The sequence below is a fragment of the Chlorocebus sabaeus genome, chromosome 20 (genome assembly GCF_047675955.1).
Source record: "Chlorocebus sabaeus isolate Y175 chromosome 20, mChlSab1.0.hap1, whole genome shotgun sequence".
Classification (NCBI taxonomy): domain Eukaryota; kingdom Metazoa; phylum Chordata; class Mammalia; order Primates; family Cercopithecidae; genus Chlorocebus; species Chlorocebus sabaeus.
In genome coordinates this window covers 29,127,804-29,153,922 of record NC_132923.1, presented here as the reverse complement: position 1 = coordinate 29,153,922, position 26,119 = coordinate 29,127,804, and the positions used below count along the sequence as shown (strand labels likewise).

The window sequence follows — 26,119 nt, the reverse complement described above, 5'->3', positions numbered from 1 at the left end:
ACACATGGTGCTCTGGTAGAGCGTTTGATTGGGGCTCCATTTGTGCATCATTTTGAAAGGATTACTAATGTGAAAAGCTAACTCAAGGCCGGGCATGGTGGCTCACGCCTGTAATCCCAGTACTTTGGAAGGCCAAGGAGGGAGGATCGCCTGAGGCCAGGAGTTCGAGACCAGCCTGGCCAACACAGTGAAACTCCATCCCTACTAAAAATAATAATAATAATAAATAGCTGGAAGTGGTGGCGGGCAACTGAGGCAGAAGAATTGCTTCAACCCAGGAGGTGGAGGTTTGCAGTGAGCCGAGGTCACGCCATTGCTCTCTAGCCTCATCAACAAGAGCGAAACTCCATCTCAAAAAAAAAAAAAGAAGAGGTTTCTTCCAAAGGCTAATATATATTCAAAGGGAGTTTTTAACATATCTGAGTTTTTAAAATTTGTAACACTTATTTTTGTATGTATATTTAAAGTAGTGGCCAAAATGCAATTTTAAACTCTCTTGTTTACTGAATGTCTACTCTCTGCCAGGCACTCTCCTAAACATTTTACAGCTATGGCTGGGCACAGTAGCTCACGCTTGTAATCTCAGCACTTTGGGAGGCCAAGGCGGGCGGATCACCTGAGGTTGGGAGTTCGAGACCAACCTGACCAACATGGCGATACCCATCTCTACTAAAAATACAAAATTAGCTGGGCATGGTGGCGCATACCTGTAATCCCAGTTACTCAGGAGGCTGAGGCAGGAGAATCATCTGAACCTGGGAGGCGGAGATTGTGGTGAGCAGAGATTGCGCCATTGCCCTCCAGCCTGGGCAAAAAGAGGGAAACTCCATCTCAAAAAAAAAAAAAAAAAATTTACAGCTATTATTATTATTTCATTTAATCCTCACAAAAACCTCCTGAAGTAAGGTGCTATCATAACCCCATTCTAATTATGGAGAAACAGAGGAACAGGCAGTGTAAGCATCTTGCCCAAGGTCATACAAATAATAAGTGGTAGAGCCAGGATAGTCTGGTTCCAAAGCCTTAACCACTAGTCTACACTGCTTTTTAGACAAAAAGACAGATCATATAGATTAGTAAAACATGTCAAATAGCCTTAAAAAAACAACCCTAGTGTAGAAGACTTACTAAACTAGGACAAGATTTTTCATGATTAAAAGATGGGATGATGTTAGTCTGTAATGAATTCTCAGAAGGATTATATGAGATAAATCAGATAATATACAACAAATACCTAGCATACTGGCTGGCAGATACCAGTACAAAAAAAAAAAACAAAAAACAGCCAAAAGAGAAAAGGAGATGGACTGTAAATTATCCTTGGGAAAAAAAAACTCACTTTCTGTAGAGAGGTCATTTGGATCACTTGAAAATCCACAAGCTTCATCTATGTCTAGGTAGTAGGTTGATAGGTTCAGCAGTATGCCTATGTAACAAACCAGGATGTTCTGCACATGTATCCCGGACTTAAAGTAAAGTAAATAAATACATAAGAAAATCCACAAGCATTTACTGGTCAGACTCCTGAGTCATTACTATTCTTATTGACATGTTTCAAAGTCATCAAGACAGGCTGACAGCAAGAGGTGCAAGGATTGTGACACAGTCATATTCTTACCTGATCTAGGATCCCAGCAGTCACCCAGAATGATTCCCAGAAGAAAGGCCTTAAGAATGGAGGAAATAATTCTGGAGTCAGAGGGTCTTGAGTACTGATGTATGACAGAGGAATAGAGGGCATTTATTTGACTTAGAGCTGAGACACCCATGTTTGAGTCTTTACCTTGACAGTATTTTCTATCATGACCTTAGGCAAGCCAGATCATGAATTGGACACATTGGTTCTTCTGGAGTCCACCTTCCCTCCTATTCACGACTCTCAACGTGGACCCCAATGTCCATTAGAGGACAGGGTGTGGAGTGACTTTTGTGTACACTGTGTTTCTGTACTGAGGCCTCTCCCCATCTGGCTATGTGCCTGGGTCATCATTTGTAGTTGCATTGTGCCTTAGAAATTCAGGAACTTTGAGAGAGCCAGTGTCCAGAGTGCTTCCAAAGGAGTTTGTTTTCTGTCATAGTTTCCCTCGATCTGGTTTAATCAATGGCACCGAATGAGACAGAATTCCTTTATGATATCCTTTCTGGGACTTGTTCATTACTTAGAATAAGGTGGCTTCCAAACCACCTATTACTTAGAATAAGGTGCCAGATGAGATGTGGGTGCATAACATTTCTAATCAGAGTCCAACCAATCACAGCAAATAAGTTTCAGTGAAAAATGAAGTGACTAATGGACTCAGTCTAAATGATTATGAGCTGAGTAAAAATTCCATTTTCCTAGTCAAAATAATGTAGACCTGTTAAATTCAACTTCTGAGATTGTTTGTGGGTTTGCATATTAATGTTCCTGAATATGTATACCTTTAACTCTGTCCATAATTTAAGTGCAGATTAAACTATATGTAAAAAACAAAGCATGAACTCTCAATAATATTCAAAATAAAGGCGGCAAGTACATAATTTGGTGCCTGAGTATCTTATCTTTCATAAAGGGAGGGAAATCAACATTTCTTGCATACCTAGTATGTGTGAGGCTCTGTACTAGGGACCTTTTTCTTATGTTATCATTTATTCTTCACAACAGCTCTCTAAGGCACTTTTAACGAACCTTCAGTACAGAAGAAGTAGTGGATGCTCATACAAGTTAGTGGCAGGGTTGGGGTTTGAACCCCGGTCTGACTGATGCTAAAACTCTCCTTCTATCTATGAAACCAAATAGTTTAATTCCCATCCTAGAGAGGCTAATTTAGAATCTGCAGAGCTTTTCTCCTTAATCCAATAAATGAGCCTAACTTATGCTAAAGAAATTCAAATATTAAGATGGCAACTATCCAAACTTGTCAGCAAATCCATCTGACAATCACAACAAGGATGATAATGACAAATATGGCTTTGTATAAGTCAGGCATCGTTCCACTTCACATGGATGATCTCAGTTGTGTCACACAACCATTCTATGAAGTAGGTGTTGCGGTACTGATTGATGGAGGTTCTGCATGGTACAGATGAGACATAAACCGAGACAGTCAGTCTGACTTGTAGGGCCATGCCTTTTCGCTCTTCTATACAGCTGTCAGATTAAGTAGAACAAAGCAAGATGCCTCAAAACTAACTAACTACCAGTGGCTGGGCACGGTGGCTCATGCTTGTAATTCCAGCACTTTGGAAGGCCGAGGTGGGTGGATCACCTGAGGTCAGGAGTTTGAGACCAGCCTGGGAAATATGGTGAAACCCCATTTCTACTAAAAAAATACAAAAATTAGCTGGGCCTGATGGCGGGTGCCTGTAATCCCAGCTACTCAGGAGGCAGAGGCAGAAGAATTGCTTGGACCTGGGAGGCGGAGGCTGCAGTGAGCCAAGATCCCACCATTGCACTTGAGCCTGGGTGACAAGAGCAAAACTTTGTCTCAAAACAAACAAACAAACAAAAAACTAACTACCAGCATATTTACTTCACTTGTTTGGTGGAAGACAAAATACTTGTTACAAAGCTATGTTCCCATGTTAACTACCAAATAAAGGGGTAAACGGTGAGTACAATTGATAGTGGTGAGGATGGTGATGAACTGATACAAGGTCTAACAGTCACATAATGTTAGTATGTCAAAGAGAAGTGAAAAAGATACCAATGGAGTTGGCTCCTCAAATAATGGATTGAGGGCTGTATAACCCACTGTATTGTAATGAAAATGGCAGGAATTTTGTGTTTGTAGCAAGGCTGTGATAGTGAAGTCAAGCAGAAGCTACCACCATGGCCCTTCCTGGTCTTTAGAAGGAATGAAGTGATTCCATCGTCTCCCTAAGACAGACTCCATCACTGTGGATTATCAGCTGGCCTTCTCCACCATGGGAATCTTGACTCCAAGCCTCTCTGGACTAGCAGCCACTTTCTAGTGCAAGAGTGCATCAAAGTAGAAACGAAAATTCAATCTGATACCAATCTCTCTAGGGAATATCTTTTTTGGGGTTTCTTTTAGGTGGCAGGAATAGTGGCATATTTCTTAATTCTGTGTTAATCTTGCTTTGTTCAAACCACTGTTTAGTATCAAATAGTTTCTTCTTGGTTATGTAAGTTTAAAAATGTACGAAATCTCTCTCTTGCCCTACAAAGCGTGACAGGATAGGATAGTGGTTATATGGACTCTGGAGCCAGACCACCCAAGTCAGAATTCAGCTCTGACACTTCGCAGCTATGTGACTTTGGGAAAACTGCAACCTCTTGATGTACCTCAGTTTCCTCATGTACAAATGAAAATACTATGGGGTTCTACCTTTGGGGGTTGTTGTAAGTTAGTGCAAATGAAGCACTTAGTACAGAGCATGGCACATGGTAAGCACGCCAATAAATGCTATTGGCAACTACTGAGTTTACCTTGTAGTTCACTGTTCATAACTTAGGCAGCAATCCTGGGCTAAACCTAAACAAAAGTAGGGCTTAATTCCCATGTTAATTTTGGGGCTGGTATATGTGAGTTATGGGATTGTGGGGCCTGTGGAGATAGTCCTTCTAAGGTAAAGGATAAGTTGCTGCATTTGGCCCCTCCTACAACCAAGAAAGAGGCACAATGCCTAGTGGGCCTATTTGACTTTTGGAGGCAACACATTCCTCATTTGGGTGTATTAGTCCTGCCCATTTATCAAGTGACCCGAAAGCCTGCCAGTTTTGAGTAGAGTCCAGAACAGAAGGCTCTGCCACAGGTCCGGGCTGCTGTGCAAGCTGCTCTGCCACTTGGGCCATATGACCCAGCAGATTCAATGGTGCTTGAGTGTCAGTGGCAGATAGGAATGCTGTTTGGAGCCTTTGGCAGGCCCCCAGAGATGAATCACAGTGGAGGCCTCTAGGATTTTGGAGCAAGGCCCTGCCATCTTCTGCAAATAACTACTCTCCTTTTGAGAGACAGCTCTTGGCTTGTTACTGGGCTTTGGTGGAAACTATGGGTCATCAAGTCACCCTGCGACCTGAACTGCCTATCATGAACTGGGTGCTTTCTGACCCACCTAGCAATAAAGTGGGTCATGCACAGCAGCACTGCATCATCAAATGAAAGTGATATATACGTGATCGGGCTCGAGCAGGTCCTGAAGGCCAAGTAAGTTACATAAGGAAGTGGCTCAAATGCCCCTGGTCTCCACTCCTGCCACCCTGCTTTCTCTTCCCTAGCCTACAACAATGGCTACATAAGGAGTTCTCTATGATGAATTCACAGAGAAGACTAGGGCCTGGTTCACAGATGGTTCTGCACGATATGCAGGCAACACCTGAAAGTGGACAGCTGCGGCACTACAGGCCCTTTCCAAGACATCCCTGAAGGACAGCACAGAAGGGAAATCTTCCCAGACGACAGAAATTCGAGCAGTGCACCTGGTTGTGTATTATATACTGATACATGGGCTGTAGCCAGAGGTTTGGCTGGGTGGTCAGTGACTTGGAAGAAGCATGATTGGAAAATCGGTGACAAAGAAATCTGGGGAGGAGGTATGTGGATGGGCCTCTCTGAGTGGCCAAAAACTGTGAAGATATTTGTATCCCATGTGAGTGCTCACCAATGGGTGACCTCAGCAAAGGATTATTTTAATAATCAACTGGTTAGTGTGACCCGTTCTGTGGACACCACTCAGCCTCCTTCTCCAGCCACTCCTGTCATCACTCAATGGGCCCATGAACAAAATGGCCATGGTGGCAGGGATGGAGGTGATGCATGGGCTCAGCAACTTGGACTTCCACTCACCAAGGCTGACCTGACCACAGCCAGTGTTGAGTGCCCAATTTGCCAGCAGCAGACACCAACACTGAGCCCTCGATATGGCACCATTCCTTGAGGTGATCAGTCAGCTACCTGGTGACAGGTTGATTATATTGGACCTCTTACATCATAGAAAAGACAGAAGTTTGTCCTCACTGGAATAGACATTCCGGATATGGGTTTGCCTATCCTGTACGCAATGCTTCTGCCAAGACTACCCATCCATGAACTCACGGAATGCCTTATCCACCGTCATATTCCACACAGCATTGCCTCTGTCCAAGGCACTCACTCTAGGGCTAAAGTAGTATAGCAGTGGGCTCATGCTCATGGAATTCACCATCATCCTGAAGCAACTGGATTGACAGAAAGGTGGAATGGCCTTTTGAAGTCACAATTACGCCAACTAGGTGACAATACTTTGCAGGGATGGGACAAAATTCTTTAGAAGGCCATGTATGCTCTGAATCAGTGTCCAATATATGGTACTGTTTCTCCCATAGCCAGGATTCACGGGTCCAGGAATCAGGGGGTGGAAGTGGAAGTGGCACCACTCACCATCACCCCTAGTGATCCACTGGCAAAATTTTTGCTTCCTGTTCAGGTGACACTCTGTTCTGCTGGCCTAGATGTCTTAGTTCCAGAGGGAGAAATGCTGCGGATATGGGTACAGCCTGGCGCCAGATTTACACCCTCTTTCCTGCATTTTCAAGGGCCAGCCAGAGTTCATCAGATGCCACTGGAACCTTGACGCTTTCCAAGGCACGGACCCCTCTCTCCAGGCGAACCCAATTCCAGGGCGCCTTGCCCTTCACAAGGAGAAAAGAACTCTCCCCTGGGCCTTTCGCCGGCTTCTCTGGGATCGTTCGCATTACTGCGCTGGAGGCTTGGCGGCGTCCACCTCCGCCACTCCAGATTCGGGGATCTGAACGGGACTCCCTTTCGATTGGCTGAGGGCAACGGAGGCCATCGTCTGTCCATTCAGAATGGCACTCGCCTATTTCTCAGGAACGACTGATCCACGTTCAACTGCTGTTCACATGCAACCGTTCTCCACTTCGGCCTTGGAAGTTCTCCTTTGAATATTTACTACTATCACCAAGATCTGCACCTGCAGCGGCTCTGCCCGGGTCCAACCCTGGGCTTCAAGACTCACAGCAGGGACCCTCCTACTAGACACATAACGTCGGCGGCGCTGGCAGGGGTGCGGGGGTGACCGCCCCCACACACACGGCTCCCATCCTCTCTGGACTGCTGGCAATGACTGGGTACAGGCCCGACGATCCAGTGTCATCCATTTTCAGGGGAACGCTTACTAATACAGGGATCATTCAATAAAAAGACTCCAACTCTTAGAAATCAACTTAGTCACTATTTATTGTATTGACATATTTACAAAATAATACAAAGTGAAATACCACTCTAATTCACCATATTACACAAGGGCTGCATACAGGCAAGACAAAGTATATGGAAAACATTTACTTCTGTCTTTGGTATTAGAACTCTACACAAATCCGCAGCATTTAAAGTTTCCAATACAACGTATTAAACGTAGACAAAGATGTAATTGGTAATGTCACAAAAAGGAGCTCTAATAGCCTCTGCTAGGAAACCCCCAGGCCCATGAAATGCAACAGGAAGACTAAACACCATTTATAAGGAGAGGGTCTATTGACTAAAACAAACAATACATGCTACAATACCATCCACAGGAGTGTTTCTGCTTGTGTGAGGCTGCTCCCTCGATAACAAAGTTCAGCTGATGGCAACAGACAAAACATTCCCGAGACAGAGTCGCAGATAAGACTTTCCAGGAAAGAATCCATTCCAAGAGTACACTTTGAGGTGTAACTTCACTGTACAGAACATTTTATAAAATACATTTTTGTGATCATTTACACATATACAAAGACTTAAATGGTTTTAGCAAATAATAATTTTTCTAAAACACAATCACAGTTTACATAATTCTGAGGTAAAGATCTTGAATCTATCCTAGATGAAAAGTCCTAGCCCATGAGGGTCTCTAACAGGGGGATGTGTCCACTGAACCTTGAGTTCTGGCACCCAAACGGCTTGAGGAGAGGACAGGCCACACCCGCTTCATTTCAGAGATGATTCAAAATTTCAGAACGGAATGCTCCTGGTTCAGCTCTACTAAGTTAATGCTTCTTCTTTTTTTCCAAACATGAAACACTCTCTGAATCTTGTCAGAACATAACTTCTGTTATGGAGGAAATATTTCATCAGGAAAGGGTCAAGTTAATGTCTTAACTTGACTGCCTTGATGGGGACTCTGGACCCCAGGAAGAATGTATTTAGGCTCCTCACATAAAAGAGTGATGGCTTGGCAAAACAAATGTACTGCAAGACTCATCTTCCTTCCAGTTAATACACTCCCAGGATGGGCTGCAGAGGGGGAGACTCTGAGAGAAGCTGGAAGCCCACAAAAGCCCACGGACCCTCTTTCTGTCCCAGAAATGAATAAAGGACCCAGCTGTGCTTTCCTTCCAAAATCCTCAACAAGGTTGTTTGTGCTCCAAGAAAATGTGGGAATAAAAAAGTTATGTCCCAGATCATCTTTGTGGGGGACGGAAGGGAAGGGGAGGGGACGGGGAGGTGGATGGGAGGAAAAGGCATGTGTTAATAGATACTGCTGCTATAAAATGACATGAATTATAGCCCTTGATCTGTTTCTGTAAACAATGCCACCTTATTCAGATTACTGGCAACTACTCCTAATATACCTAGCCCACATTCTTTCATAAAGTCAAGTACTATATTTCCAAAATAATCCTATGAAATCATGAAGGTTGTGAAGGTTTAATATGAAGACACCCTCTCTTTTATGTGCTTTTTCACCTTTTATAAAGAAGTTTGCAAATATAATCAGGACACCACATGAATAATTAAATTCCTTCAGGGATATCTCACTTATGAGGCAAACCTGAGCATTGGCCTCATATTTTATAATATCATGAGTAACATCTGAGGGTAAAAGTGTTTGCCGGGCAATGAGTCACCTTGTTGGACAATTTAAGACAAGTAAGGTTGGATCTTTCCAGTAAGCTGCTCAAATGGCAGAACTCCAATTTTTCTTCATGCTGGGAAAATAAAAATTACACTTCTGCTTCTTTGTACCATCAAATAATCTGGTGAATGACATGTGAGAATAAAGCAAAAGTGTATTAAAGATTTACTGATGACTGGCACTCATGGTATCTGACCGGATGAAGTAAAGGGAAGCATGAACCAATGTGTTTGCAGGGCTCTTCTGGGAAGAACAGCTCTTGGTTTTGCCTTGGTCCCTGACAATGACAGACTGGCAGGCTGTTTCTTGCACAGCTCTAGGGAAGCCATTAATCTGTCAGTACCAGCATCTTTAGAAATCTCAGCATTAAGACTTAGGAGGGGCTAAGGAGGGAGGATGTTGAACAGCCAGAAATGCAGCTTTTTAAACACTTCAGTTAATTCACAATGCTGTGCAGGCTTCTACTTATCCCTTCTCTGAAATTTTTGGTGCAGGGTGCGATGCTGGATTTGAATTTATTCATCCTCTTCCACATACGTGGATGGAAACCAGCCCACCTAAAAAAGAAAAGCAATCAACATAGCAACATGACTTTGTATCTGACACTTCAAAGGATTCTACAAACAGAGCATTTTGTTTTCATAACACCCCAATTAAACTGGGGTTTTATGCCCATTGTAGGTGAGAAGATTGGTTTAACTGCTCTTAGAAACCTAATAGAGTGAATGATCGAAATGGAGGAATAAAATAAACAGTGTTCTAATCCACTAGCATACAAATAAATATGTAAATTAAGTATAATACGGGGGGCTCTGCTGCATAATGATTCCTATTTCTGCTGTAGAACAGAATGAAAAGACAGAGGTACTATGTCCCATTCTTTCCAATTTAGATCAGCAGCTCTTATAGATATTTTGCAATACACATAAAGTTTAGCTCTATGGCTCAGGGTCTAAAAAGAACTGAAATGCTCCTCAACTCTTTTCCAAGCAGGAAGCTGTCCCACTTGCCCAAGTGAATTTTACATATGTCACTATCATATTCATTTCAAATATTTTCAGTGAGTCCCTGGTATCAGCAAAATACAGCACCAGTTTCCAGAGGGCAGGGGCCTGTGGGCTGACAGCTGCAATACAGTATGGAGGCTTCTCCCTGGCACCACAATAGGTGCCAACAACTGCGCGGTCCCCTTCATTCACGTGCACCAGCTTACCCTGCCGTTTACTTCTTTACTTAAGGAACAACTTACCCTGCCGTTTACTTCTCCTCTCCACCAGCCATTTGCACTCATCTTTGTGTAAATCTTCACCACATCTCCCTTCAACAAGGACAACTCTCGCATATCTCTTGCACAGAAGTCATACCGAGCGATGGCAATGCCCAGCACTTTTGGACTTAACACTGTCAAGAAATGACAAGGAGCGAGAGTAGGTTTGCAGTTCGTTAACAACCATAAGAACCTAATCAGATGACTGTTATTGATGCTATCAAATGCACAGTCGTGATTTCATTACAGACCAGCGATAATGGCAGAGGAGCTTGAAAGCAGCAAAATTGCTGTTTCAATTCAATCAGGTGCAGGCAAATTCACTTCATAAGTTTAAAGAACCATTGTCCTGTTTTTCCATTCTTCATAAGAACTTCAAAGTTAGGACTAGTTTTTATAAAAATGAAACAAAACAGAAAAAACCAAATTAAAAAAACTGGTTAATATCTAAGTATCTAAGGAGACAGATTCTAAAAGAATTTCATCATAAATTTCCTATTGATGGCCCAGTAATCTAACTAGCATCTCCAAGGTAAAGCTTTATGATTTCATCCAGTAACTGCTTCAACTAACACTCAAAACAATGAAACAGTTTGCTCTGATGTAAGTCTCCTGTCAAATCTATGTTATCACTTCTGGTTAAGTGGCACTTTCTTCCCTAACGAAGCTTTCTACGTTAAAACTATTTGGGGATAAATTTAGTTATTGTTTTCTATATAATTCACCTATGTGAAGAGGTGTGAATCAGGTCTCACAGAAGGAACACATAAATGCTATCCATATATTTTCTTTCTTTGAAACAAATACTGCCTTACCGAAAAAATTTACTGACATATCTAATCAAAAATAAGATGTCAGGGTATTCATGTTCAGTTCAGAGTTGAGTTCTCTCTCTCTCTCTCTCTCTCTCTCTCTCTCTGTGTGTGTGTGTGTGTGTGTGTGTGTCTTTAATTTTTGACGGCAGGAGAGGAGCTAACTTTCTCCCTGCCCCTGCTGGCCCTGTTCTGAAAACAAAACTCCATTCCAGTGGTTCATGTTTGTTAGTCTCTAGTGTTTCATAGCACATTTTATATTAACTTCTCTACCTGTTGCTCTTTGGGGTTATAAAGTGTTTTCAATTATATGTTCAGTGATTCTGAGAATCACTCATCGGAGGTTGGTGAAACTTTATAAATCTTAAATGGTAAAGGAACTTAAGTGTAAGAAAAAGAGACAAATGGGAAACACCATCCATCTGTATTTTTAACAGTTCCCAGGGCTCAGGCAGCAGAAGTTATGACCCGTGTTACCCTGGAAGAGCCTGCCCACTTGGCCACAGGGATCTCTGACCCATTATTCATGGCTTTGTAATGACAGAAATTTTTTTAGACTCCAGGTGTCCATCATGAGATAAATGAATGGCAATACTGTAGATTTCAGAACTGTAAAGGGAGTAAAAATAGGTCATTTTATTTTACTGTTCAGGACACAAACCACTTTAATAGCTTTCTCACTGAAAACTGTCCCATTACTGGGGCACTACTGTTAGAGTCGGTGCACATAAAAACACCCCTGTGATGGAAAAAACCAATCATCAACTTAACTGTGTGACCTTGCACAGGTCTCCTAACCCCTCAAGGCCACATTTTTTCTCATCTACGAAATGAAAGGTTTGTACTAGATTACTTGTTTTTTCTAGTTCTAAATTCTATGATGTTTATTGGGATGTGCAGGTGAATTTTTAAAAATCTATCAGAAAAACAGACTTTATCTAATGTACACCCTAAATGTCATGTAAACAGCCATTAAACTCTCTGGGTAATGACAGAAATCAAGACCAAAATGCCCGCACACAAACTGAAGAACTGCAGAATTCAAGGGCACCGGTCATCTTTTCAAGTGATGTGCACTGTATTTTACTTTTATATTTGAAAACAAACTTGGGATTTTAATTCTATTTATTTTCTTCATGAAAATACATACACATTGGCTTTTTTTTTGCAACTAAACTTTCTGGTCTTCAAGAAAAATAATGATTTCATAGATGTGCATCCCCCTTTATACTTTCAGCCCCATCCCTCTGCAAACTCTCCCCAACAGATAAATTATAAAATGTCTCATGGCATGAGCACACACACAAACACCAGAGGAGTGAAATGTCATGACGAACAGTGACTTTATGACAGAGAAGAGTAAAGTGCATGGTGGTAATGGAACTCGAGGGAGTGTCTGTGAGGAGATGTATCCATATGAGAAGCCATACATGGAACTCAAATATTTTATATGCAAGCAGAAGCAAGTTGAAGAGACAAATAAAAGTAGTAAAGCAGTACCTGACCAGAAAGGAGTGGAAGAAGGGGGAACAAAGCTGTAGTCTGGAGGAGTTACAAAAGAAAAGCCACAGAACAGAGAGGGGGCTTCGAGAAAGAAAGAAAAAGAGAGAAGCAAAAGAGCATTTAGGTATTGGCAAAAATATCTCAACACAACTATTTTGTGGTCTGTAATCATGAGAAAACCGTCACATCAAAGTTGGAATACCAAGCTTCACTTTCACCCACTTCTTTCCTATCACCATTTCTAAATGAAGAACAAGTTGAACTTTTACATTTTGATAGACAACAGTATTTTGCAATTCAGAGCTGTCTATCCTTTTATAGGCAAACACAGAGAATACCCACTCCACATTGCCATCTTTGAACCCCATCCATCCAAGGATGGCCAACAATGGCCTCATCCTCTTGAGGTAGTGTCCAATTCCCACTTTGTTACATCAGTAGAAAGGGGTATCCTGTAGATGCTTACTGTAAAGTAATCCTTCACATCAAAACCATTATAAAGAAAAGCCTGTAAGATGGTATCAATGAAACATGCAGAACCCATGGAAAATTCAAGAAAATCATTCATACAATTTGTTAGAAATTACCTCCATCCTCCCAACCAAGCATGCACATGTCAGCTTATTTTCAAAAGGAGAAAAGTGCAATTAGAAATGAAAACCACTCTGGCTCTTATAGCTGGAAAAAAGCAAATACATCCTCCAAATTGTAGAGATGTACAAAAAAGCTACATGTATACGGATGCCCTAAAACTTTTCATTTTACTGTTAACACAAGAGCTAATCACACTTATCAAATGGTTTTGAAGTCTTAGATACCACGCTGAAAGTGCCATATTCAGTACTCCACTTAATCGTCACAACTCTAAGAGAAAGGTACTAATATTATTTCCCCTTTACATCTGAGAAAAATCTGGAATCAAACCTAAGTGATGTGACTCCAGGGTACCTGCTCTTAGAGACTGTTGGACTACTCTGCAACTGCCGCTCTGCTTCAGGCACCTCCGCAGGCAGTTATATAACGTGACCTGCTGATACCATGGTGCCACTGCAATGGAAAAGGAAGGTGTGGTTGTATACTTTCTCCCAGTATTGATTCTCCCCTTCTTTCATGTCTTAGATTATGCATTGGGCTGTGTTTGCCTAGAGAGAAGGCTACATTTCTCAGCCTCCCTTGCAGTTCTGTAGAGCCATACAACCAAGTTCTGGCCAGTGGAATATAAACAACGGTGTCATGAGACAGGTTCAGGGACCTTTCCTAAGAATACAGTGGGCACAGGCCTTTGCCTTTCTTTTTGGCTCTTCATTCTATCCTGCTGCCTGGAATGTGAAAGCTACTATGTTGGTCCATGAGGAGGAAAGCCTCCCTTTCAGGATGGTGGAGCATGAGCCTGAAGGAACCTGGATCACTAAAGGTTTCCTGGAACAGAGATGACCAGCCCGGCCCTCCAGCCCTGGAGTATTTCCAGGATTTTTTGGGAAAGAGAAATAACTATCTTCTTGAAGCCTATTTAAGGTTTTTGGGTTGCTGTTACTTGTACCATGGCCTAATCTGAACTGCGACAAGAAGTTTTCTACAGCCAAGGATGAGGTAAAACTGAGCTAAGACAACTGGGAATGAGTTCACATCATCTTCCAATATATTCTGCCTCTCTTCAGGTAACCACTTGACTTGACAGCCACATAATTCTTCCAGAGTTAATATTCTTGTCATGAAAGGGTCCTAACGATATCTGTGGATAGCAGGGACTTATTAAGGAGATTCCCAGACACCACCCAAGCAGATTGGTCAAGAGAATTGGAGGGAGTTTAGTTATTCTTAGACTCAACGGCCTTGGAGCCCTCATATACACACTGATGTATTCATGACAGACTTTTCTCATGAATGGCCTCATGTTTACTTTTCACCTACCATGAAATATACTCTTATTGATAATAAAAGTCCTTTTCTATTCCATTGCACATTCTGCAGTATATTTATTATTTTTAAGTATACTGATACATGCCATTACAACTAATTTTTATAATCAGCCCAAGTCATTTTCAGTCACGCAGTAGAAATGGTACATTTTCATTTTCTAGAGATCATGACACACTGTTAGAGGATAGGATGCCACCTCTATTTTAATGAGCAAATGATACATCTAACTCTATTACTGGTAGAAAATCTGGTGCTAAGATTCCTATCCCATGTCTGTGAAAACTGTAGTTAGAAGCCCTCATTCTAACATTCTAAACGTTACTTCTGTCGGGCATTAGAATTCTCTCCTTGGACTGTTTTCTTTTCTTTTCTTTTTTTTGAGACGGAGTTTCGCTCTGTTACCTAGTTTGGAGTGCAGTTGAGCGATCTCGGCTCACTGCAAGCTCCTCCTCCCGGGTTAACGCCATTCTCCTGCCTCAGCCTCCCGAGTAGCTGGGACTGTTTTCTAAGTGTCCATCCTCGTGTCTCTCTCTCTCTGGGACTATTTTGCATAAATAAATAAAACACTATATTTCTACAAAATTTCCAATGAAGGTAATTTACACCAAGAATCTGGAATATAACAAGAGATAAGTTAGCTCTAGAAGAGAGAAATGATAAGCCAGTGAAAACACGGTTAAATGCAAATTAAATAATTTCAACAATAGGTAGATAAATTAGATAAGATAACCTATCTGTAATCTTAAAATATCTAATATTCCTGAAGGAATATGGGTAATGCTTCACCAAAGGACTTGAATCTCTGTTTCAATTACAGAATATCAGGGTGCTAGCCCTCTCTCTTATCTAACTCTAAAAGCCTTATCATCATTTGCATTCCTATCAAGTAGCTAGAATTAGAATCCTCTTAAATCTTATCTAAAATATTATAATTCCATCCAAACAGCAGTTAGCCGTCACAGTTAGGCTTTGGCCCCACTGCTGTCTTCACTTAAACTAATTTTTTCCCTGATGAATGCAGGAGATTCTTGGATATGACTTGGCTTCTCACCTGAATTTCAGTCAATGGCTTCAAATGTTTTCAAGACACTACTACAAAGACTAGCTTTTACGTCTGATTGAATGTGTCTGAAACCAAATTCCTCATCTTCTTCCCTGTAATCTAGCTCAAACTCCCATGTTTCCCCTCGGCAAGAACTCCCCTGTTCTCTCTGTGAACTACCCCTGCAAAGTCAGTACACCGTTCAGCCCTCCTTGTCCCCTTTCTAAGTAAAGTGCTTTCTTCCTCTGCAGTATGAAGTTAATCTTTCAGTATTTCTCAGCTGCACCATCCCAATTCAGGTATCTATATCATTCCTACCGTCAGAAAACTGCCAGCCAAATGGTCTTCTTGCTTCTGGCTTTCTTTCTCTTCTGTTCTAAATACTGCCTCGCAGCAACTCACCTTTGATGTAGAGTCCACCATGCTATTTATTAAATTAGGAAATCCAAACCCTTGGCCTGAATTTCATAACAATTCATAATCTGGTCGCTCTTGCCTCTCTAATGAAATTTGCATACATATCCACATGGTTCTCTTTACCCAGACCAGCTTCCTACTACCTCCTGAGGCCCCAGCTACATTTCCAACTCCAAATATCTGCTCATTCTGGAATGCTGCTCCTTCCCTGGCCTCTGCTAACCTTAACTTCCCTGTCTCAAAAGTTCAGCCCAGACCCCTCCCAGGAGCCTTCCCTGACAATCCAGACAACACTCTGGCCCCTTCTTTGACCTTTCCTAGCCCTCTGGTAGGCATTTGCATCATGGAACTTCATGGCTCTGATATTTAATTACTGTAGGTTCTGTGTTGTATCCCCAATTAGACGGTGATTCTGGAGGGCAGGGGCCAGTTCTTATATGCTTCTGCATCCTCCACAGGATCAGGTCCAGTGCTAAGCAACTGAGGCTGCTGAATGGACAAGTATCTCGGCAGGGTATTTAATTTTGCAAATTCCTTATGTCTCCTCCTTCCATTCCTTTAGCTCATCATCTGCTCACTTAAACTGCTCCATAAGACTTCCAACAAAGGCCAGCAAAACACAAAGGAAAGAGCGAAATATGTTCAGGTCCTATTCCCCAGGCTTCCTGACAGCCACAATCTATCAGTGATATTCCTACAATAACTATTTTTTTTTTTCTGAGATGCTGAACACCTATTAAATACTGTATGTCTCACGGCATTAACTATACTCTATGCCTGAGGAATCTTCTTAGGAGTAAAAGGTTAATCAGTTTCTCCTGCCACCCAGTGTATAGCTCTCGGCCAAACATTTTAAGGATTGGTAGGGATGCTTTCTACTTTTCTACACACTGTAGCGTGACTTATTGTTGTCACTCTTCCTATATATCAATGGTAACTGCCTTTGGGTCCTTAGTTCCTTTGAGCTGGGAAAACAGCATTTGAATGCCTGGCACCTACTGAGACAAGAGTAAAAGATAACATGTTACTCCAGGAAAGTATGGATTTAAACCCAGATGCAAGCAATATCAGAATAAGGTATTTGATAAAAATACTTTTAGAATGATTTAACCTATAAAATATATTTCCATCCATACTGATAATATATCCACGTGTTTCTATATATACAGATGCATGGTTTCATCATCAAACTCCTCCTACAATACCAAGAAACTTCTAAAGCAAAAATTATTGGTAGGTGCATGTCCTGGAATAGTATTAAAAAGAGCTCAGTAACAGTGACTTTTAAATGTGGATGTTGAGGTGATTATCATCTCCTAGACTCTTCATTCACTGACTAACATTACAGGTAACCTACCTGCATCATGTTATTCTGGAAGTTTCTTGAGAGAATCCTTTTATGCACATCAGTATCCATTTAGATAATATTACACCAATACTGTGACCTTTTTCAATAGGTAATCATTTGCAAACTGGATGCTTCATTTAAGGGCCTAACTTTCCCCCTTTTACAACACTTTCAACTCCATATTAGCACAGACAAGGGAGGACACCTTGCTTAGAGAGACCATCACACTTAGGTAGCTATCTGGTTATTTTGCATGTGTATGACACCTGGCTCTCAATTGAGCTAACATTCATGGGGCATTATTAGCAAATGCCTCAGTGGCTCATAATTTAGTGACTTAATGTTTCCAATTTGGAACTATTAAGAGCACAGTCAAATATTATTTATCAAGTTTTCCAAGTTAAGCAAAACCTGAAATACTAACATTACCTAATGTGAACAGAAGTTATCTGTTAAATAAATAAACTGGGAATAGAAGTTATCAGCATAGCCATAATAACCGATTGGCAAATCATTAGTGGTTATTATTCAGTTCTGAGACCTGATTGAGAAGATAAAGCCACAAAACACAGAAGAATGTCAATTAAAAAGAAAAAGAACACAGTGTTTATGGTAGGATAAAAAAGTACTAGTGACTGGATATTTGATGCCTATACTTTTGTTGCCAAGGCTAAGGACTGCTTTCAAGTATTATGTTCTGCCTTGATCGTGCTATTAATGTTCATGAGCAAATGAAAATTCACTCAGTTTTCAGTAATATTTGAAATTCTTACACATTGGAAACCAACCTCAATCAGCACTCTTCCTTCAGGTACTAGTTATCAAATCCTAAGTATTTTTGAACTAACAATTATCCATTACATGTATCAGACAACATTACCCTAAGTTATTTGCTAAGTATTCTCTGCCATAGACATTCCTCAACACTCAGTTTTTAGTTGTAACAAGCACATGTGTTCTCACTCACTTGGGTAACAAAGAGTTGTTAGTAAGAATATGAGAAGACTGGGCCAATGGTACTGTCAACACAGTGATCATTGCGTTTGCTGCCCAGCGGCCCTAGATGTTTTCCTGAAGAACTGCACTCCTAAGTGGGATGCTTTGATGAGCAGTCTAGGAGGTTCTTTTTGCCAAGATTGTCTACAGATGGCCTAACAGCAGAGAACATGCTGAGAATTTAATGAATGCTTAATTTAAATTTGTGATCCTTACCCTGGTTTTATTTTAGAACTCAGGCATATTGTTTTAGATGCCCTGCAAAATTCATAGACAGAGTATCAACTAACTGCTCCCAATCTCTCCCAAACAAAATGACCTAAAACCCCATTGTTTAGTGCTTATTGTATATTTTATATATTGTCACTGAAAAAAACTAGGAACAATTTAGATTAATTTCATTTAATTGAATGGTAAGTTGACAAATTTATGTTAACCCAAAATCCAAAGCTGTAACAAGGAAAACTTATGTCTAGGATTATTGTTAAAAAATAAAACACTACTTAGTATTCAATGCTACAGAGTATAAACATATAAAGCTATTAACAAGAAAACAAAGTAAGTATAAGGTCTTTCTTATTGCTATGGGAAACTGCCTAGGGATTTCAGATTTTTTATATGCATATGGTTTATCAAGATGTTAATTCTAAATCCATATTTAAAAAATATTTGGCAGACATTTATTATATTGTTAATGTGCCAAAGACTGTGCTAAGATATTACAGGAGATACAATGAATAGGTAGAGCCTCCGACATCAAAGGAGCTCAGAAATTAGTGAAGAGATAGACACAGAAATTATGTAGAGATACGGAAATGATTCATTTTGGATTGAGAATGCTATGATTAGACTTTAGGCTCTACTGGAGCCCTCAACACAAAACAAAACCTTCCAAACTCCAGTTGCTCAGGGCAAAAACCTTAGAGTTATTCTTAGGTCTTCTCTTACTATTATACATCACATCTGATGTGTCATAATATCCTTTTGGATCACCCTCAAAATATAAATATAGTCACCTATATGGCTACGTGCTGTTCCAGGTCACTATCATTACTTACCTTGATGGCTGTATGGGCCTAACTGGTCTTCCTGCGACTACCTTGTCATCTCTTTTTCATGGTCTTTTTTACAATACAGAAGCTAGAATAATCCTATTAAAACTTTAAAGGCAGACCATGTTTCTCCTTTGCCTAAATCCCTCCAATGGTTTCCTGTTTCTTCAAGGGTAAAAGCTTTAAGGCCTTAAGTGATCTGGCCTCACTTATCCCTTGAATCTCATCTCCGGCTACTCTTCCTCTTGGTCCTTCTGCTCTGGCCACATTGCCCAGTCAGACATACCCCTTCCTTAGCACTGGCAATTCTCTCTTTCACCTCCTCGAGTCTTGACTCAAATGCAACCTTCACAATAAGGCCTGCTGTCATGAACTATAAAATAGTCATGGATCCGCACCACTAGTGCCATGTGATGCTGACAGAAGCAGAGCTTACTGTGGGAACAAAACACAAGCAGAGAAGTAGGTAGAGTGCCTGCAATCTCCCAAACTCCCATTGTCCTGCCGCTGAGGTGAGGCACAAATGCTCTGCACACACTGTGGTTACAGTTTCAGCATCCTGCTCTATGTATTGACTGGATATTTATGCAAGCTAATAATAACAGAAACTCCCTGGTCACACAAGTGGCCTGTTAGAAAGGGGAGCTTCTAGAGTCAGTGGCTGGTGTCAGCCTGCTTTACCATTGGACTAACTCAGAAGTGATGAACCAGCTTTCTGCTATGCTGCCAGAAAGAGGGAAAATGAGACTATAGTTTTATTCACCCAACCAGCCCAGTTAAAAATTGTAAGCCATCCCTCAGCACTCATGAGTACCACTCCTTTGGTAGGGTTTCTTTTTCCCAGAGCGCTCAGTAACATCTAATACACTTAATTATTTTTCTAAATCCATTAGCTACCTTCCCTACTGGCAAGTGGAATCTCCATAAGGGTAGGAAATTTTATCCATGCTATTCACTGCTGTATTTTAACAATGCCTGCCCTGAAGTAGGCTCTCAGTTAAGATTTGTGGAATGAATGCATTAATGAATAATGAATGAATGAATGTGGGGAACTATGGAGGAGGTTAATGGTGAGGATGCAACAACTAAAGAATAAATGAGGAAAGAAGTGCTTGGATTCGATTCAGCTATGTAGAACTATACTCTTTGAGGAGGAAGGAGAAAGGGAAGGGTGGAAATTAACTGGGGAAGAATGAGTGTTGAATAAAGAAAAATCTGAGCCAATGAGTCAAGCAATATTGAAATTTTTGTGCCCAGTCTGACAAATTGGAGTGTATCTGTCAGAGGATGGTGAGAGATTGACAACCATTTATATGATGAGGAATTGATTAATTATTTTAGAAAACAAAAGAAAAGGAAGGAATGACAAGGTAGGAAGGAAGCATGGGGAAGGGGAAAGAACATACCAGATGAAAGGTTATCATGAGAGGGACAGTATGTAGTATATTTATTTTGAATATACATTATTTTATAGTATATTTGGGGTTACCTTGGTAGGAAGAATATATATTTATTTTGAACTAATCATAGCAAACAGCTATAGTAAATCAAATTTCTAGATCAATATAATAAAAAAACTTAATTTTGTTCAGAAAATAGCGTGTTTTGTGTGGTATGGAATATAAAGTCCCCTGAGTGTTCAAGCAAAGCCTGATGATGACTTCTCAGGAGTGTTATAGAACACACTTGTTTAAAAAAACCTGTATTAGGGCTAATGTGGATGGTAAGTTTGAAGTGCCTAGATACAAGAAGAGTTTCTCTGGCATTCCTAGCTATTGTTCAGATGTTAAGCTATATTGTATATAACACTTGAGACGTGTGTGTGATAGAGTATTTAGTGCAAGCAGAGGCTCAACAAATGTTGAATGCACGAAGCAATGAATGAAAGTATGACTTAATGAAAGGAAACCCTAGCTGAATATGTAGTCAGCTTATTAATGCTATTAAGAGCAAGAGAGTTGCAGAGTTAAAACCTGCTACCTTATGCAGACTTGGGATTCAGCAGAGAAAGTCAAATATCAGTCAATATCAGGGAAAAAAAAGAGATATCAGCATTGATCCTCATAACTAGGATCCTGGTTAAATTTTTAGGAAGAAAAAATGGGAATTTCTCCCAATTTAGATGAATTTCTGTTTGTTTTTCAAGCAAGAGACTAGCAAAACCAAATTCTTGGATCAGGGCTGCTATATGAAAGCACTATGGTAAATTAGGGAATGTTACATATATTAACGGCATTGAGACCAGTTATGTATGTATGTGTGTGTGTGTGTATGTATGTATGTATGTATGTGTGTATTTTTGATACTGAATCTTCCTCTGTTGCCCAGGCTGGAGTGCAGTGGCGCCATCTTGGCTCACTATAACCTCTGCCTCCTGGGTTCAAGCAATTCTTCTGCCTCAGCCTCCAGAGTAGCTGGGATTACAGATGCTTGCCACCACAACTGGCTAATTTTTGTATTCTTAGTAAAGATGGGGTTTCACCATGTTGGCCAGGCAGGTTTCGAACTCCTAACCTCAAATGATCCACCTGCTTCAGCCTCTTAAAGTGCTGGGGATTACAGGCATGAGCCACTGAGCCTGGCCAAGATCAGTTTTCAATTTAGAAGATGAGGTTATATGAGACAGTATAAAAGTATTAATGAACAGTATAAAAGATGAGAAATTCTAAGATCATGAGTACTGCTTCTGAGCCTTGAAACATTTGAAAGATAGCACTGAATGAGGTATCTGAATCTGTAGAATTTACACCTGTAAGCCATATTCTGAAGGGATCCTGGATACCAGTTGCTAACTTTTAAAGCCATCAGGCTCAGAATAAAAATGCCTTAGAGTAGCTGGTAAAGATCCTGAAGTAAGTAAGTAAAAAAAGAGAAGCCCAGCATCACCTACTAATGAAGATGTACAATTGCAGTTGATCAGTTGCTCAAGAACTGTAAATTCTGTGGACACCATAGACGTACTAAGAGAGAAGAATATAAAAATTTCAGCAATATGTTATAACTAACTTAGTCCATAGAATAGTGTGTATACTGGAAGAGCGGAGCCAAGCCCCAGGAAACAGAAGTAAAAACCAAAGTATCAGGGAAAAGGAGAAGGACTTTATAAATATACTTAAAATTGTCAAATGAGGCTAATGTAACACTTCACACTGGGTAACAGTATTGGAAGTGGTAGCAGGAGCAGCAATGGTAATAGCAGGAGCAAAACACATAGCACTTCCCACATGTGAGACGCTATTCTCAGTATTTCACACCTACTAACTCTTTTAAGGCTCCTAACATGAGCATTAAACACTACGAGACAGTGTTGCATGATGAAATAAACTGGGGAAAACTCTAGATAAACTGTCACTTTCCTAGAAGGGAATATATCATACTAGCAGCATTTCTCATATAACTATTTGACAAAAGAAATATTTTCATGGTACTTGTCACATGGCTAGAGATTCCTGGAATACTCCGCTGGAGATATTGATCTAATACATGTAAAAGGGGTTTGAAAAGTAAGAGTGTCCTGCTAATCATCAAATTATTGAATTTCAGAATTCTTAGGTACTCTTATTCCATATCAAATATTTAATACAATATTTCAGACAAATGGTCATGCAAGTATTATTTAGGAGCCTGCATTGGCAGGAAGTGCAGTCTCTCAGAAAGATAACGCATTTCACCGCGGAAAAGCGATACAATTCACTGAAAACACTTTTTTTTTTTGTATTAAGGTAGTGTTTTTCTTTTATAAATCCTATTCACTGACTGCCTGACTGCTCTAATAATGTAGAGTCCTCTTATAACTCCAAGTTACAAAAATGACAAAAAGAAAAATTAGAATAAGGATGGAACATTTTAGAGAAAAGCTGAAAATGAATACAACGAAACTGCAGCAGGTCAAATGGTGGCCCTTCAAAAAGGTATGCCCACCCAGAACCTGTGAGCCTGTCAATGTGATTTCGTTTGAAACAGGGGTCTCTTTGCAGATGTCATTCAGTTAAGGATCTCAAAATGAGATCAAGTTGTATTTGGGTGGACCCTAAATCCAATGACAAGTGTCCATAAGAGAAAAGAAGGGACAATAATCCACAGAGAAGGTGACATGAAGACCAGCAGAGACTGGAGCGGCGCATCTATAAACCAAGCCACGCCAAGGATTGACACTAGAAACTGGGAGAGGAGCCCGGGAGGGATTCTCCCTCAGAGCCTCCAGAAAGAATTAGCCCTGCTAACACTTTGATTTTCAACTCCTGGCCTCCAGAAGGGTGAGAGAGTAAATTTCTGTTGTTTTAAGCCACTCGGTTTATGGTAATTTTATAGCAGTTCCAGGAAACTAATATAATGAGATTAAAACAAATATTTAAATTACTGGAATAAAATTAGATCATATCAAACCCAATTGCAAAATGACTGAGGAAAAGATGACAAAAAACTGAGGATACAATAAAATCAGAAAATAAAGGCAGATGAATATGGGAATGTTGAATTAAAAGGGCAAGGGAGAAACTAAGTTAAGTGGATGTTTGGGAACCTGTATGAAGGAGACAATAAATATTGTCTCCGTTATATTGTAACATGACTAATAAATAGTAGTTAAGGAATTATTAGGATGTTTAAGGAATTATCAGGAATAAGAATGCTACTTTATATTCTACTGAGTTAAATAAATATGACACAAATTATCCAAGTTTCTGTTTCTGCCCAAAATACAGACTAAAAATGAAGGATAAGCATGTTGTTGGATGGTGAATAGAATAATGGGGACAGTGGGTGGCAGGAAAGAGACCACACCCAGAGAGGCAGCCTAGGCTCTGTTCTGGCTTCTACTTCTTCCTGCAAGGTCAACCTTATGGCTCCAATGACAAAAGTAGCCTTCGTCAATCTTTGAAGAATGTCTACACTATTTGTCACCACACTGAAAGGAACATGCTTATCTACACTTTGCTTTCAAACTCACCCATATTCCCATGCTTTTCCAGTATCAACTTATCACTCTAGTATCTGCTGAGGCCCCTATGAACCTTAGACTCAGACTTCACTTATTTAGCCCCTTCTGAGGCTATTTCATGGAAGGCATGTGCAAAAGTACAATTGAGAATGACAAGCAAAGGGTCCTGACTCCTAGGGCTCCAGAGAACAATGCCCCAGAAGAAATTAAGCCTATACACAAATGCCTATGATTCTCACATCACTATATTCTATGTGAACTATGAAATGAAGTACTAATGATTCATAAAATTCTACCTTCAATCCAGACTACTCTCCTCAGTGCCAGCTGCATCCTGAATCATTGAATATCTGCAGGTATCTAAACACTGCAAAACTGAATATATTACCTTTTCTCTTAAATCTATCTCTTCTGTTTCCTGGTTTGTCAATGGTTTTATCACTTGCCAGTTGTCCAAAGCAAATACTTATGTACCATAATAGCTAATTTGATTTCAAATCCTTTATCCAATCAACTCAATCTCTAAGGTATATGCAAACCTGCCACTGTCCTTCTCTACTGTCACTGTGCAACTCATGTCCAAAGCATGCTTATTCCTCTCGTGGACATCTGCAATAGCCTCCTAACTCATCTCCCCTCTGTGCATGCCTCCCTCCAGGCCACTCCTCAGGAGCAGTCAGTGGTCTTTTAAAACAATGTAAATTAGTTCATGCCATTTTCTGTCTGTAAAACTTCAATACTTTCCTACTGCAAATATCAGAATCCACTCACTATACTCCCAACACATTGGTCCTTTTTCAGTTCCTTAAACATACAAAGTTCTCTACTGCTTATGAGCCTTCACACAAGTGACCTCTTCGCTATGCAGGTTCCCTATTGGCCACCACCCTGCACCCTGCCAGCTCTCATAGATCCTTTAAGTTTAGTCTGACTGTCACTTCTTCAAAAAGTCCTTCTCTAACCCTACAGGCTAAATGGCCCTGCTCCCATTTCCTTGTACTTATGCTTCAGCTTCATAAGGATGATCAAAGTTGTGATTATTGAAGGTGTTTGTTTTTGTCTGTTCTTGTTCACCAGACTGTGAATCTTATTCACTATTATAATTCCAGTATCTAGCACAGGGCCTAGCATATGCTAAGTATTGAAAATATTTGCAGGATAGAGGGATGAATGAATGAATGAATGAATGAATGAATGAAGCAGATCCAATGAGGTCCCAGGTAAGGAACAGATGGCTTCAAATATGATCTGTTCAGTACAGGCTAGTGTTCCACATTAACGGACTAGACCCTTCTATGTCTGAAGCAGGCAAAAGAAGGACACTGTCACTACCTCCCAATTCTTCAGATATAGCCAGCAAACGGGATCATCTCCACAACTGAAAACTTCTATTCTGAAATATTTCAGACTTAAAGTAGCAAGGATAACAAAAGGAATTCCCACATATTTTTCATTCAGACTCCCCAAATGTTACCAATTTATGATGTTTGCTTTATCAATCTATGTATTTTTCCTGAGCCACTTGAGAATAAATTGCAGACATAATGCCCCTTATTGCTAAATACTCAGCACACATTCCCTAAAAACAGAGGTATTCTCTTCTCTTGTATCACCACAGTACAATTATCAAAAGCAGAAAATTGCTTTGATGCGCTACTATTTCTTAAGCGAATTTATTCAAAATTTGCCAATTGTATCACATCTTTTATAGAAACATATACACACACGTTCTATAACATATACAAAACAAATGTTACTATACACACACACATATATACACACACACGTGTGTGTGTATATATATATGTATCTTCTCAACCCCTGTTCTAGGATTCAGTCCAAACCACATGTTATATGTAGTTGTCACATCTGTTGGTCTCCTTTAATCTGAAACAGTTCCTCAGACTTTCTTTTTCTTTAATGACATTGAAATTTTTAGAATATAGACCAATTATTTTGCAGAATGTCTTTTAGTTTGGAATTGT

The 26,119-nt window shown here is 40.3% G+C and overlaps 1 protein-coding gene across 2 annotated transcripts in view; it reads right to left on the bottom strand.

Moving 5' to 3' along the window:
* Nucleotides 1-7,163: 7,163 nt before the first annotated feature.
* Nucleotides 7,164-26,119, bottom strand: part of VAV3 (vav guanine nucleotide exchange factor 3) — a 404,297-nt gene continuing 385,341 nt past the window's right edge. For both annotated transcript variants that reach the window (XM_007977771.3, XM_073008530.1), the window contains 2 exons: nt 10,088-10,239; nt 7,164-9,395 (listed from right to left, as the gene is read on the bottom strand). In XM_007977771.3, the coding sequence (XP_007975962.3) occupies nt 9,354-9,395; nt 10,088-10,239 (194 nt within the window). In that variant the 3' untranslated portion in view covers nt 7,164-9,353. The remainder of the gene's footprint in view (nt 9,396-10,087; nt 10,240-26,119) is intronic.